The 14799-nt window shown below is 50.2% G+C and overlaps 1 protein-coding gene across 1 annotated transcript in view; it reads left to right on the forward strand.

Annotated features, from left to right (window-relative positions):
- PMP22 (peripheral myelin protein 22) overlaps window positions 1-13565 on the forward strand; it is a 16247-nt gene extending 2682 nt beyond the window's left edge. The window contains exons 3-4 of the mRNA XM_026860978.1: window positions 9142-9282; window positions 13244-13565. Coding sequence (XP_026716779.1) covers window positions 9142-9282; window positions 13244-13410 — 308 coding nt within the window. The 3' untranslated portion in view covers window positions 13411-13565. The remainder of the gene's footprint in view (window positions 1-9141; window positions 9283-13243) is intronic.
- Window positions 13566-14799: the final 1234 nt, after the last annotated feature.

Here is a 14799-nt window from a genome sequence, read left to right on the forward strand (position 1 = left end):
CCCCCCCCGAGTCCCAGAGCTGAGAGCTGGAAAACCTCCCCATATCTTTTGCTTTTCAAAACCTATGCCACTTTTTCTGGGTGTTTGCAGGATGCTGTGTGTCGGGGAGTTGTCGGTGTTGAGAGGGGCTTGTCCAAAATGCAGTTGGGATGGTTTCCTCCACGGCTGAGTGTCCTGCTGGGTCTTGCATCTCTATATTGCCCTGTTCCCAGAAGCTGCTCAGAGAGGGCCTTCCCTCTGGATCCTTGCCAGCAATGATTTTTTTTATTGTTAAAGGGACTCTAGTCAAGATGGGCCTGATAAAAATGTGGTCAAGCAGCTGAGTTTGGTTGATAAGGTGCCTCAGTGGGCTGCTCTTTGAGTAGGGGTGCATTGTGCTCAAGTCTTAAAGAGCTCTCTGCAAGCTGTTACTCATATGAAGGCTCTGCTCTAGCATCAGGAGAAGGGGGTTTTGCTTAGTCAAAAGCTTCTGCCCCATCCACCCCGCGGCAGGGGTGTGGGAGCAGTGCTGCTCCTCATCTGGTGAGACCCTGGATGGAGGATCCAGAGCTCAGCGGTGCCATAGGAATGCAAAACAAAAAGATATTTCCTAGGCTAATGTGAGGCTTTTAAAATCTGTTTGTAAAACCAGACTAAAAATACCATGCAGTGTCCTTTCCTGTGGTTCCCTGCGCCCTCCCTCCCCACTGCCTTTCTCCGAGCCCTTCGCTCCCACCGCCCCGGCGTTGCCAGGGCAGCTGCACTCGGCCACTGTTTGGAGCGATAGCGGGGACACGGGTGAAGGATGCTGTGGCAGGGCCAGCTCTGAGGCTCATGCTCATCCCCTGCCTGGTCGTTGTTACGTTTCTTGAATTCTCTTTAGTAGGAATATGCTTACTTTCAAAAATACGAAATATCCTATACCAAATCCCACAACCCGTTCTTATTTAAATATCTTTCAAAACACGGGCTGTGCATGCTTCGCTGGGTTGTGGAAAGCCTTAGGAATTTGTTTCTCTGTGCATGTGCCAAGGATGGTGCTTAACGGTTAATTGCAGAGTGCCAAGGTCTGCTCTGGGCTAAGAGCAAGAAATACTCATTTGGGAATTTTGGCAGAACTTGGTCTTTAGAGGCAGTTTTTCTCCTGGCCATCGCAGTGGCCGCTGTAGTGCAGTTATGTCTTCCTCTCTTTTTGCAAAGAAGTGGTACTCAGTACTCAGAATCTGTGGCATTAGGTAGGGCTGGCTCTTGTGTTTTCAGCATGGATGGGGGCTTTGGGGGTTCTGCCGCAGCACCGGAGCGGTGGGTTTGTTGTGCTGAGATGCTGCCCTTGATCTCAGCGCAGTGAGGATGGATGAGCCTCCTCTCGCCTGCTGCGCTGCCGCACAGGGACCCTTTTGTTTAGTTGACCGTTACGTGGATACCCAGCGAGAAGCTGAACTTCCTCAAACCAAGTGCCAGTGAGATTTGCTTGTGTCTAACACTGGGGCAGGTTTGGGACTGTGCTCCTAACCTTACAGATCATCCCATGGGGATGGAATAAGCAGCAAAACAACGCAGGGGTTGACCGCAGGAGGACTGTTGGACCATGGCTCCCCAGGACATTAGCAGACCTTGGGCACAGGCTGGAGCTGGCCCACCTTCCGAATTCCCCTTGGCATGGCTTGAACCCCCTGGGCATGTGCGGGCTGGGCCGTCCTGATGGAAGCAAGCACAGGGAGGGAGGAAACGCTGGGTCGGGGGCAGATGCCCACTTCTTCGCCTTTTACAACTGCCTGCTTGTTGCTTCAGTTTCTCCATTTGCTTGTTAGATAATGACTTTTTTTTTCAAGAGGCCGAGAACTATGGAAAAAATGTTGCAATCTTTGCTTCGTTTGCGTTGTCAGACATTCCTGGAAAAGATTTATCTCAAGAATTCAGCTCTGAATCCCAGAATTGTGCGTCGGCACGGCTGCGCGCCAGCCCCCAGCTGTGCGATCCCACTGCAGACGCGGGGCACGCGGCCGGACCTGAGCCGCTCAAGTTCTCTTCAGTAGATTCTACCCCAAATTTCCAGACAGTGATATTTTTTTCCACAGAAAATGGCCTTTTCTCTCCACAACTGAATTTTTCATGCAAGCAAGATTCTTTTTTTTTCTGCTACTTTCTACTGCTCTTCCTCTATTTTGGTGGGAATGCCAAATGCAGGGAAGCAGCAGGGGCCTCTGTGGAGATCCCGACATCCTTCTGTAGCTTCAGAAGACATTTTTCCTGTTGTCTTCTTACCATTTCTCTTGTTGCTGCTTTGTGGCTTTTGCATGACTGTCTTGTTCACAATCAGACTGGTGGTTTTTGGCTTTTTTAAAGGGAAGAGAAAACCCAAACCTTGAGAAATGTGCAGGTTGCCAATCCTCATGATTACTAAGTGCTGTGAGCTGTATGATGCTGATGATTTGCTGATGTGATGGCCACAAGCAAAGCCCAGATGGGTTGCCCAGCTCAGAGATCTGCCCTGGACAGCCTGGGTGGGCAGGCATAGATCTCCCATTGATGGGGCCCGCACTGCCACGCACTGGGGGATTGCCCTGCAGTGACCTCCACTCTTCCAGACCCCGTTTGCTCTGGCAGACACAGCCCGAAGCAGCACCGCTGGTGCTTGAAATGCATTTTTTTTTTCACCGAAGTAGGCAGGAAAAATCTTTGTCCCTGGCACGAGGCAGGGGCATCTGTGCCCTGACCCATCAGGTGTTCCCAGGAGGAATTGCACTGCTCCTTCTCCACTTTAAAATGCATAACTGAAGCATATGAACCTGTTGCTTTTGCTCTGTCAGCACCCCCAGAGGGGCTTTGCTGCCCTTATTTTTTCAAACTCTTTCTTCCAGCAATGCTGGACTCGTGTGACATAGAAAAGTTATGGAGAGATGGAGGTGCCATTTCACTTGCTGTAATCCTTTTTGTGGCTGAAAATGATGTTGTGAGGCTGCATTGAACCCTTGCACTGAGGAAGATTATTTCTCAATATCTAATTCCGTTATTGATATTTAGTGTAAAATAATTGAACACAAAGAGATGGGGGCAAATTCCCGTGCAGCCCACTGGAAGAACTGAGACTGCACCAATTGGATCAAGACTGGGACAATTTGTCACTGGTGAGGGGACACTTCCTAGTGCAGGAGAGTGAGATGGAGGTGGTAGTCCAGTCACCCCTGCAAAAATAGAAGTTCAAGGATTTTTATTGAATGTTAAAGTTACCTTCTGCCCTTACGCTGTGCATCTTGCTGAGTCTGCGGGCACAGCGCTGTTGCAGCCTTTTGCTTTATTTCTGCTGGGCAGCTTCAAACTAGCAAGAAATTACCTGTACTTCAGGATGCTGAATCTGATATAATGAAGCCATGCAGTAAATAATGTATAGCTTGTTTGTGTGACAGCGCATCGCCTTTGTACTTGTAGTGTTTTGTACTACAGCTAGCCATCAGCTGGCCCCATTCAGCTTACAGACCACACATACAGATATCCTGATTTGGGGACATTTCTAGTCCTTTAGGGTCTTTGCAGTTTGCAGCAGAGCAGCAAAGAGCCAGTTTTTAACCTCAGCAGTTTGTGGATCTGGGACACCTGCTTCATCATTAATGATGGATAACGTTGGCTTCATTTGGGCAGGGTTGAACCCCTCTCTGCCAGCTTGTGAGTGACTGTAGCTTGCCCCTTAGCTGTCTAAAATAAACTGTGGGGCATTCCAGGAGAATATTTTGTATTTCAGATCAGTTTCTGCCATAGCGATGTTGTCTGTGATATGAAAGGGATTTCCTCTGCTTAAAACCAGGTTTTTTGGTTTTGCTCGTTATCCTTACAAAGAGCATCTGATAAGAAGAGATGGGAAGCAGTGCTTGTTTTCCCTGCTCTTGGCTGCTCCAGAGCTCTTTGGCTCCCCTCTTTTGCATAAGGGGGGGTCAGTCAACCTTCTATGCTGGGTGGGGGCTTTGGCCCATAGGAGAGGCGCAAAAGAAGGCACACCCGTGGGCAAACTGACTGCAGAACCAGAAGAATGGGTGAGGGAGTTCACCATCGAGTGCAGTGCTGGATGACTCTTAATCCAACATTTGTTTGGCTTTGATGAGACTCTTGGGTGTCCGGGTGGCCACAGGCTGAGTGCAGCCCTGCAGCTGGGGGTCAGGGCACCACTGCTCCCCAACCCTGCTCCTGGCGCCTGGACTTGAAATCAGTGGCAGTTGGTACCTAACCCTGCAGGGAACCTGAGCCTGAAATGATGGATCTATTGCCTCAGCTCGCTCTCACACACAAGCCAAAAGGAGGTCAGAGCCACCACGCCGAGGGTCTTGGAGAGGAACTGGCTTAGGCACTGTGGAGCTGTTGGAAGATGTTTTTCATGGTGCCATCAGCCACCTGCTGCCTCGGCATCACCAGCAGTTGCCTCTGCGGGACATGAGCTTTGACGGTCTGATGTGACATCTGAATGTGGCAGCTCTGAGAGCTACGGACCTCCTGGCCCCAAGGATTCCTTGGATGGAGCTTCAAGGACAAGGCAAAAGGGAGGATAGCTGAGAGGAAAAGAGGAAAAGAGGAGAAAAGAGGGCTTTGAGGGTTTAATTTCCTTCTGAAGCGAGCTGCAGAAGAGGACCAGGAGGTCTTGGACAAGAATTGCAGCACTGTGTTTATTCATTGCCTCTCCACAGCCCGTGTTTCCCCCTTGTTCATTCCCTGGCCCTTACAAATACCTTAGGAGCACTTTAAAATCCCGCTTTTCTGTTGGGATTTCCAGGAATACCTCAATCCAGCACCCAGGGAGTGGACGTAGGAAAATAGAAAAGGAGCAACTGCTGAGTGAAAAACCTGCTTTTTCCAGCTTGAGCATCTAGCAGCCCAGCTGGGGAAGGTTTGACCTCGTGCTGGTGGGAGGTCTGGGACCAAAGCAGAAGAAAGTTGCAATGTCACAGAGCACTTTTTTCCATAGGAGAGCTTAGTGGCTCTGCTGGATGTGACTGACGAACTGTGATGCTGCTCCCCTCAACGGGAGAGACGTTCACTTTGAGCAACTGGGGCTGTGGGGGGTGGTGGTGGAGTCTGTGCTGCTCAGGAATAGCCCTGCCGGTAGCGGAGATTTTTTTTTCCTTTCTGGTTGCTACAGCAAGTTGCCAAGGGGCAGCCATCTGAAGTTCAACCCCAGAAGAATGATACAATTGAGATAGTATTTCTGCATCTCCAGTTCACCCTTTTTCAGCCCTCCTAAGGGGTGTTTGAATATCAAGGTTTAAAACCATTGCAAGCCCCATTGCTTGTGACGTGACCTGTCTGGTTCATAGGCAAGGATGCAAGTTAGGTTCAGCTTCTTGATGAGAGCATGAAGCCCAAGGCTTTGGAAAAAGCTCTGCTCAGAAAACTAATCTTTACCTGGCAGACCTGGGCTGGTGCCTTTGTGCCAGTAGATGCATATGCTGTTCCTGATCCTGCTGATGTTTACTTTTCAGCACTGATGGAGCAGGTTTTACCATGCAGATGTCATGAATTTCCCCTCCCTCTAGTTTTGTGTATGTTATATGCGACAATCACCTCCTTAGTGAATGTTTTCTTCCCCAGAAGTGGTTGCTTTTCAAGTGTACAGTACATGTGCAGTTTGCAAAGGGAAGACTATACATGCAAAACGTTACCATCAGCTGCAGGTCACAGCACACAGATGTTTTTAATGCATAACACTAATTTGGTGATGTCTTACAGCAAGTGTATAAGCTCATTGCTCAGAAAAGTTTCTTTTCTGTTTGCACTTTGTTCTTTCTCCTTGGCTGGGTAAAAAGAGGATAGGGTGACTACAGCAGAGCAGTGAATTAAACCCTGGGGAGCAAATGCCTGTCCCCTAAGGCCCTCTGCTCCTGGTCAAGGGCAAGTTTCTGCCTGCCCTGTCAATCCTGCTCAGCTGCACCCCTTGTCTGGGTATAAAACCTCCCTGCAAGCAGGGCTGGGGCTCTGCTGGAAGGGGTTGGGTTAACTACATCTTTCTGGGGAGGTTCAGCTGCAATTTCTGCCCTAGGTTTCAATATCTAAGTTTCAGTTTGTGCTCTGGGTTTCATTCTTTCCTGTTAGACTTTAGGACAGTGAAATGTGGTCTTCAGCATGCCAGGAGTGAGGTCTTTTCCCTGTGGTTATACATGGTGGCATGAGCACATCAGGGCTTGCAGAGCTTGGGGAAATTTTCACATTTGTTTTGTAAAAACTTATTACTTTGTTTCTGACTGCCCTGAAAGGGCTCTAAAAATGCTCCCAGTGGGTCTTCTCCCTAAGTGGCATGCAGGGTGTTATCTGTCATTTCCACTCTGTTTCCTTTTCTTCCTCCTCCTGAAGAACAAAGATATAAACACAGAGCTGAAGAGATGCAGGAGAAAAATGGAATAACTAACTCGCTGCCCAAGGGAAACCACAAATAACAGTCCGGGAGTAAACAGTGCTGACAGCCCCATGGTACAGCTCACAGGATCCAGACCTCCCTGCGGGAAATTTACTTTATTTTTAAAAGCCCATAGGTAGGACACAGCACTAATAGCAAAGGTGTTACAAGCATATGGGGATGATGAGGTGGCTATCCTATCTGCACTTATAGTGGTGTTTCACAGGAATAAAAGGCAATTAGCTATCCTAATACAGCTGAAATCTCTGGGTTTGGGCTTAAGGGAGCATAGCAGCTTGTGCTTGTAGGTCTCTGAGTTGTGAGCTGGGGATCCTGCCCCTTGTTTTTACAAAGGAGGCCGATAAAATCAAAGGGCTGGATGTGAGCAGGCCCAGAGCTCTGCTCTGTGGGTTTGTCTCTTGATTTCCCTGCTCACAAGCTTGTGCCACTGCTGCTCTCTGGCTGCGGCAGGGCAGTGTGCCTGGCTGCCGAAACCCCTCCGGTCACGGTGGGCTTCCCCTCTTTCTCAGTGCCTGCCTTTATATTCCTCTGACACGGCTCTTTATTACAATGGGATTTTGCAAGGCCCATATAAATCCTTTGCATTCAGAACCAAAAAAGAGGCATGGGGAGGCGGATGCAATTAAAAGGGCAGCTCAGCTCAGCTTTCCGTCTAGACAGCCTTCTCCTAAAATAACCAGCAATGGAGCATCCACCTCTGAGCAGAAAGGGCTCCTCTCCGGCCCGGATCCTGTGGCCTTTGAAATGACAAAAGACTTGGCTTCCTGAGTTCTGGACCAAACTTCAGGGCTTGGGGCCGGGCAGCTTTGGCTCAGCCGATGCACGGAGCTGGACACGGCTTTAGGGCTTGGGAAGGGCTGAGATGGAAGCTCAACTTCCTAGACCTGGGATGGGAGCCCTTTCTGTGCTGAAGCATGGAAGGAGGTTGCAGTGCAGCAGCTGACAACATCCTCTGACCATACTTCTCCAATCCCATCTGAGCAATGATTTATGACTTGAATTTTAGCAGCACTTGAGCTGCCTCATCCTCCCTGTTGCCCACTGGTGAGCGTGACTGGAGCTGGAGGGTCAGGTGTGGTTGAGGCAGGGCCATTTCCATGCCTGGCTAGCTGAGATAGATGAAATACATGGGACATTTTGTGTGCACATCAGTGTGAAAACCACACGGGGATTTGCTGGAAGTGACAGCAGTGCTAGATGCTCCTTCCTAAGGCACAGCAGCTGCTGGTGCACATGGATGTAAAACCTGGCGGCACTGAAACGAGTGAAGCACAGCAGCTCTTTAGCAGGGCCCGTTAATGGGAATTGTGAGAAGGTGAGGAAGGAAAAAGCTGTCTGCAAAGAGCAGAGGTTGATCTGGGTGGTTTCCGTCTGCTTTGAACAGGGCCTGAATTTGCTCCAGTGCATGAACGTCTGGAGGCAAGATGCAAAGCCAAGAATTGATGGTCCAAAGTGGAACATGCCAGACGTTTCTAAATTGCACAGTATTTTGCCCGCAGACATGGATCTGCTGGAAGGGCACTGGTGTGGCTCATCCTTGCTGTCCCAGGTGAAGGCTGTACCGGCTCAAATTCCGCTCTCACCTCCAGGAGTGCTGCTTGTGAGGACTGGGTGGGGAAGTGTGATTGCTTCTCTGGGACCTGACACTGCTCTGGGCAGTCCCAAACGGCCTCATTTGCTGCACCAAGTATTGAAGGTTGCTAAACTGGAATGTAGCTTTATTTGGAAGTTTTGCTACATTTCAGCTATTTGCTGCAGAAAGCTGTTTCTTGCGGCAGAGCTGGTGGGAGTAAAACTGTGGCAGGAGCATGGGACTGGGACTGAGACTTCAGTGCTGCCTAATTCTCCCCTGTCTGAGCATCCACCCCAATATGTGATTTTTCTGCCTTTCACTGGGTAGTTTGTGCCTCAGTTTACCTGTAGTGAGTCGTGCCTAGCTTTGGTGGTGAATTAATCGATGTTACATCCTTAAAGACCTCTCGAGGAAGACTGCAAATGCTCATTTTGTTCTCAAACTCCATAAGGAAAGGGAAAGATAGAGGTATTTGTGAGCACACCCCGGCCCAGTGCTGTGAGGCCCTGCCTCTTTCTGTCAAGCTGAAGCAGCTCATGGGATGGAGGAGCATTTTGCTTGTTTATTTATATTTTTTTTTACGCGGGGAGTTACACACCCACGAAGCCTGGAAATAGCTGGGCAGTGACTCATGCAGGGTCTGGTTTAACTGGTCTGCTCTGGGAGGCAGCTACATTTGGCTGCTGGGGAAGGCTCTTTCCAAAAGGTTTGACTCCACAAGAGCAGAGGTTGTTTTTACTCCGTGTGTGTTTATTTTACCTTTGAGCTTGGCCACCTTGGTGTCACAGGGCTTGTTGCACATGGCTTTTGTGTTTCTAGCACAGCTGAAGTCACAGGGCCTGATGTGAAGCTGAGGGAGAGGCTTTGTCTTGATTTCTGTGGGCTTCAGCTTGGGGCTAATATATTTGCTCATATTTTATTATAAACGCTCCCCTGAGGAAGTGTGTGGCCCTGCAATTCATTTCACCAATGTCTCTCCCATGCTGGTCCATGCACATGTCATCTTAAATCCAGGGCAGCATAGTGGCCGTGCTGAGGACCTCAGCTGCTGGTACATCCCCCAGATGTTAAGAAACTCAACGTTAACCAGGGGAGGGATGGTGGCACAGGGGATGATGCCGAGGCCACGGGCTGTGGTGGGGGCTCGCTCTCTGTGGTGCCCACACAGAACTTTCCATTTGTCTTTCCCCAGAATGGCTGCAGTCTGTCCAAGCGATGATGATCCTCTCCATCATCTTCAGCGTCTTGTCCCTGTTTCTGTTCTTCTGCCAGCTGTTCACGCTCACCAAGGGCGGGCGGTTTTACATTACTGGAATCTTCCAAATCCTTGCAGGTAAGTGGGGGCTGACCGATGGGCTGTCACTGGTGGGGAAAGGGCTTTCAAGCAGACAAAAGGGTAATGGTGGAAACGAGCACACTCTTGGGTACAGAAGCAGGAGGGCCACGGGGCTGGCTCCTGTGTGGCTCAGTGAAGGGAAGAGGGGATGAATAATTTGGGTCTGTTGAGGTCTTGCACACCCTGGGGTGGCATCTGTCTGTCAGGGCATTATGCATCCAAGCTCATCTGTCCTTGTGTCATGGAAGATGCAAGAGGGTTGGTGCCCCGGCTGGAGGTTTCGGAGGGGCAGGGTGCTAGCCCTGCCGAGCCAGAGGCAGAGCTGTGTCGGTGGTGTGGGGCAGTGGGGCAGGACTGAGGGCTCTGCCTCCTCCTCCTGCGGCTCGGCTGGGGGTGCAGAGCTGAGGGTCCCCAGAGGCCATGCTGGCCCTGGGACCCACCTTCACCAGGCTGGGCGAGGCTTCCGCAACCGCTGGTGGGTGGGGGAAATAGTGACGCTCCTCTTTTGGCAAAAGAGGATCCCATGATTATTTATAAACGTGCCATAAGGGGGCCTGGTGCTTTCCACATCAGCAAAGAGCTGCTGGAGCGTGCAGGGTGAGCCAGCTGACTTTGAACTGTCAGCTACTATTTTTAACTCTTAAAGAACTCAGCACTGGAAATAAGCCACAGTTCACGTCCTACGTTGCAGTTCTCCAAATATAGATGCTGCAAAGCTACTGGCTCCGTTTACATTTCCATGTATGAAACCAAGGGGTGAGGATTTACAAGCATTCAGACTAGAAAAATTAAATTGTGCAATGAGATTCTGGCTAAATTATGACAGACTGTGTGGGAAGGAGACTAATCATTTGCTGGAGCTTTAGATGTGAAACTAGAAGCCACCATAGATCCTGCCACTAAATCAGTGGAAAAACTCATTCACTGAATTTAGACAGTTTCTGAGCATCATCTAAGCAACTGGCCTTCACAAACCCTGGAAAAGTTTAGAGCGAGTTTATTAGCAAGTGTGGCCTGAAATCTATTGTAAGTGTATCTGCTTGGCCATAATGCAGGTTATGAGTTCAGATCAGTTCACTGTCTCTGGAAAGATAGATGTGTAGAAATCCATTACAGCTATGGAGACAAGGAGAGGAAATGGACATTAATAATACAATTATCTGCCTGAGAGCTTGCCTAATAGATCTGGGAGCAGAAGGCTTCTCTCTCTTGAGTGATTGCTGGTGTATCCTCATTCTCAGAGAAAGAGAAAATGGGATTGCAACTCTCCTGTCCATGCTGTGCTGGGTGTCCTAAGCGGATGCAGGGTCAGGCTATAGACCTACTGTCTCTTTACTTGTTGAGCCTGAGGCATGGGTCAAACCCATCCCCAGCCAGTATGAAGGACAAGAAAATTGTGAGCTGATCCCGCTGAAGCTTCCCTATGTCCTGGGGGACACATAAGCAGAGGTTTTAGTCCAGATGGACCATGCAGAGGTGGGAAGTGGTGGTCATTCTTGTTGTTCTACCTGGGTGGGGCTGGAGGAGGGAGCTCAGGGCAACTGTGGTCTTTGTGACCCTAAATTTCAGGGTTGTTGGTAGGAAATTGGACATGGCTGTGACAGCGCTGCCAGGAGATCCCACCTGGAGGTATGGATGGCGCTGGTCAAAGGAGCTAAACCTGATGTGGTCTTCTTTCAGCTTGCTGTGGAAGGCCACCATGTCTAAAGCCAACAGAGGAAATTCCTGTGGCCTTAAAACTTTTTAGGTGTTCATCCATGCTTTGCAAAGCCCTGGAACTACAAAGCCCTGCTGCAGGTCTGCTAGGGACTGGGTCTTACCTACTTGAGTGCGCTTTGTTCTCAGATCCAGCAGAGCTGGAGAGGACCTCCCTCCTGGGAGGGGATGGGAAAGCTCTTCCAGAAGCCCTCCATCACCCTGAACATCCTCCTGGGGTGATGCAGCTTAGCAAAGCTGAGGCCTCCAGTTTTGGAGCCTGACCAACAGCAATGCTGGACCTGAACGGATGCCAGGGGCAGGGCTGCTGGCTGCTGTTGGGTGGCAGAGCTGGGCAGAGGTGCCCTGAGAGCCAGGGAGGAGGGTAGGGGCTGGTCTCCACTGTGACTTTGGCTGTGGCTCAGGGAAACTGGGGGGTGGAGGAAAGGGCAAGAAGTGATGCATAAGGTCAGTTGGGTCTGTGGTGCAGCAGCAGAACAGGATGAATCCCCAGCACCTTCTCCACACTGCTTGGAAACATGCCCCAAAGTCTAGCTGGATTTGCCCTGATGGGATTTCAGTTGTTACAAAGGCATCAAAAGGCCCTCGACAGCTCCCCTCCATCCTTGGTTGGTCCATCACATCCACGGGTAACTTCTCATAGCTGTGTAAGCCCAGCATGGGAGAGACATTGGTTTGGACCTCTCAGGATTTGACCCAACTTTTCCATCACTCTCTCCAGCCTCAAGGTAGGCTCCAGCTGGTAGGCTCAGCCTCGAGGGCTGTGTCTTCCACATATCCCACAGCTTTTTGCCAAAACCTGCGTTGGAGAGCTGACCTTGAGCATGCACCAGCACCCAGCCTGGTTTGTCCAGAGAGCTGGGACAGAAAGCACAAACCTGCAGGAACAGATTTTAGGTAGCGTTAGGCCCTCCTGGCCTGTCAAAGCAAGACTAGAGTGTGTTCTTAAAATCAGGCTCTAAAGTGGTGATGCATTATTGCTTGCATCAGTGCAAGCAGCTGAATGCAGCTGCCCTTCGCTTCCTGAGCATGTTGTCTGGATAAAATCAGTGTAGATGCCGCAGAAACCATTGCCTCCATTTTGCAAAATTCCTCCTGCAGACAATTGCTGCTGTATTTTCTGCTGTCTGTAGGTGACCGGCGTGGCTGCATGCCTGTTCCCTGTCCCACCAGCATCGGCAGACAATTGTTGTGCTCTCTGTGCATGGGCTGGGGCAGTGGGAGTTGGCTCTCGTGCTTACAGAATGGAAATTGCACCAGTGGCGCGTTAATGAAACGTATTCCCACTTCTGCACTTTCCCAGAACAAAGGAGCAGTGTCAAGTGGAATTACAGCTCAAATATCACGGTGGTTAAATGTAGGTGGTCCCGAGGTCCATGCAGGGGATTTGGAACTCAGCTCTGACAACAGCCCCACGACTGTATAATAGAACTGCTGGGATTGACTGAAAGAGCTTGTTTTTGGGCAGAAACAGAGGTGGCTTTGTGTTAGCTCTGGGCAGTCCCCAATGCAGATGGGTTGTTTTTGCAACAAAGCTTAAACGCTGCCTACCGGAGCTGTGCCTGGCCAGACAGCCCTCGGGGACCAGCACTGACCCGTGGCCGGTGAGGGTGGATGCCAGGAGCCGGGGAAGAGGGATGAGCCACGGGCACAGCGGGGCTTGCAGAGAGCGGGGTTTGCAGTTGAGCTCCTCACTCAGCCCTGGAGGAGGGCGAGGGATTGCAGGGCACAGACCTACCTGGCCAGAGCAGCCCTGGCCCTCAGCAGTGCTTACCTGGGCAGGTGATAAAGAAAATTTCATGCTTTAAAAGAAATGAGGTTTGTGTTTGACACCTTGCAGCAGCTCTGGCAGGATGTTTCAGGCTACAGTCTGGGTTTTAATGAAACTACCCAAGGGAGTGGGGCTGGTCCAGAGCAGCAGCCTGGAGCTGGGGGTTGCTTGATTCCTGCCCGAGGCATGGGTTAGCCCAGGAGATGCTCCGGCTTTGCCTGCTCCAGGGGATCCTGCTTTGCTTGCTGAGCCTGGCAGAGATATCTCCACTCACCTGCAGCCAGGGCAGAGCCCACAGCATCACACCCCCCAAATCGTTACCATAGTTTTCCGGGAGACAGGATACAAGGGGGCAATAATAAGGTTCCCATGCTGGCATTGGACACTATCCTTTCTGGCTCTGGGTTTCCATCAGGGAAGTGCTCCGTGCGTGGCATCACTAACCCCTTCCTATGTGCTCTTCCCCGGCAGGGCTCTGCGTGATGAGCGGCGCGGCCATCTTCACAGTGAGGCACACGGACTGGCACCAAGCCTCGGAAAACACCTCCTACGGCTTCGCCTATATCCTGGCCTGGATGGCCTTCCCCCTGGCCCTCGCCAGCGGCATCGTCTACGTCATCTTACGGAAGCGGGAGTGATGCTGCGGGAGGTGATGTGGCGTGACAAGGGCACTCATGACGTCCACGGAGGAGACGGAGGCGGGGGAAAATAGACGAGAAAACGGAAAAGAAAATTAACCAAAAGAAAAAGAGAAAAAAGTGAAAAAAAAAATGGAATAAACCCTCCCACCAAACCCAAAACCACACCCAACCGACACCAAAAGGAAACATTCAAAGGGTTACTTGTTAATTGAAGATGTATATAGTATCTATGGTTTAAAAAACCTATTTATAACACTTTTTACATATATGTACATAGTATTGTTTGCTTTTGTTGACCATATGCTATGTTTTAAAGCCTAAAGCAAGTGCCTAAGGAACTATTACTCCTAACAGTGTAACAAGAGCGCAGTGGTTTTTCTCTCATGCAAAATCCTCTTTGACCTGAACTCTCCTTCCCCATCCCAGCCCGTATGGAACCATCAGAAATCCCCAGCTCTCTCTGGTTTTAGGGTGGCGTAAATCGGAATTACACCTGTTTACGCCAGCTGGAGAGTTGGTCCCCATTCCTGCCACATGCTGTGATCCTGGTTACTGAAGTGCACGTCCAGATCTGACGGGAGACGCTTCCGAAAGGTTTGAAGGATTTTGGAGCAAAGGCTTCGATTGCCCCAAGTGCCTAAATGACTTATGTGCCTAAGTCCCATTGCCTTGCCACCACACCCGCTGGGAATTTGGGCTTTTAAATCACTTAGGTTGAATTGCAGTCCAGCGTGGGCCGTCCTCCTTCGCCCGCCTGGGCTCTGGGGGTGCCCCGGTGCCCGTGCCAGTGGGGCTGGGGTGTGTGCCAAGCTGTGCCGTGCCGTGCCGAGTCGAGCTGCCGGGGCACTGATGCTCCCAACCGTGAATTGTGCTTTATCCTTTGCCGTGGAGCTAAACTACCGATGAGAAAGAAGCAAACCCAGTATATCTATGAAATCAAATACCAGATATATGAAATGGTGCTATCTATTTACCATTCCTTATATTGCTAGCCATTTAACCTTCTTCACTGGAAATTCAGTTAACGATCTTGAGGTAAACAACAAAGCTAGAAATGAGAAATAATTCTGTGTAATATAAATGAGCTATAACTGCTTTTGTACTTAGACTTGCTCTTACCATTATTTTTAATAAAGCATTTATAACTGAGGTTCCTTTTTTCCCCCCTGTGGTCAAGAGGAACAGAAACAGCTCTGGGTGGAGCCGTGTCGGTCTCTGCTGCCAGAGCGAGATGTCTGTCCTCTGTCTGTGCGTCAGCGATGTGTCTGGCCATGAATTGAACGGGCACCTGCGCAGACCCCAGGCTGCCTCCTGAGGACTCCAGACACTGTGTTGTTGTTTTTGTTTTCATTTTGGGTTTTTTTTGGTTCTTTTTTTTTTTTTTTT

The sequence above is a fragment of the Athene cunicularia genome (assembly GCF_003259725.1).
Source record: "Athene cunicularia isolate RWA chromosome 18 unlocalized genomic scaffold, athCun1 chr18_part1, whole genome shotgun sequence".
NCBI classification, from domain to species: Eukaryota; Metazoa; Chordata; class Aves; order Strigiformes; family Strigidae; genus Athene; species Athene cunicularia.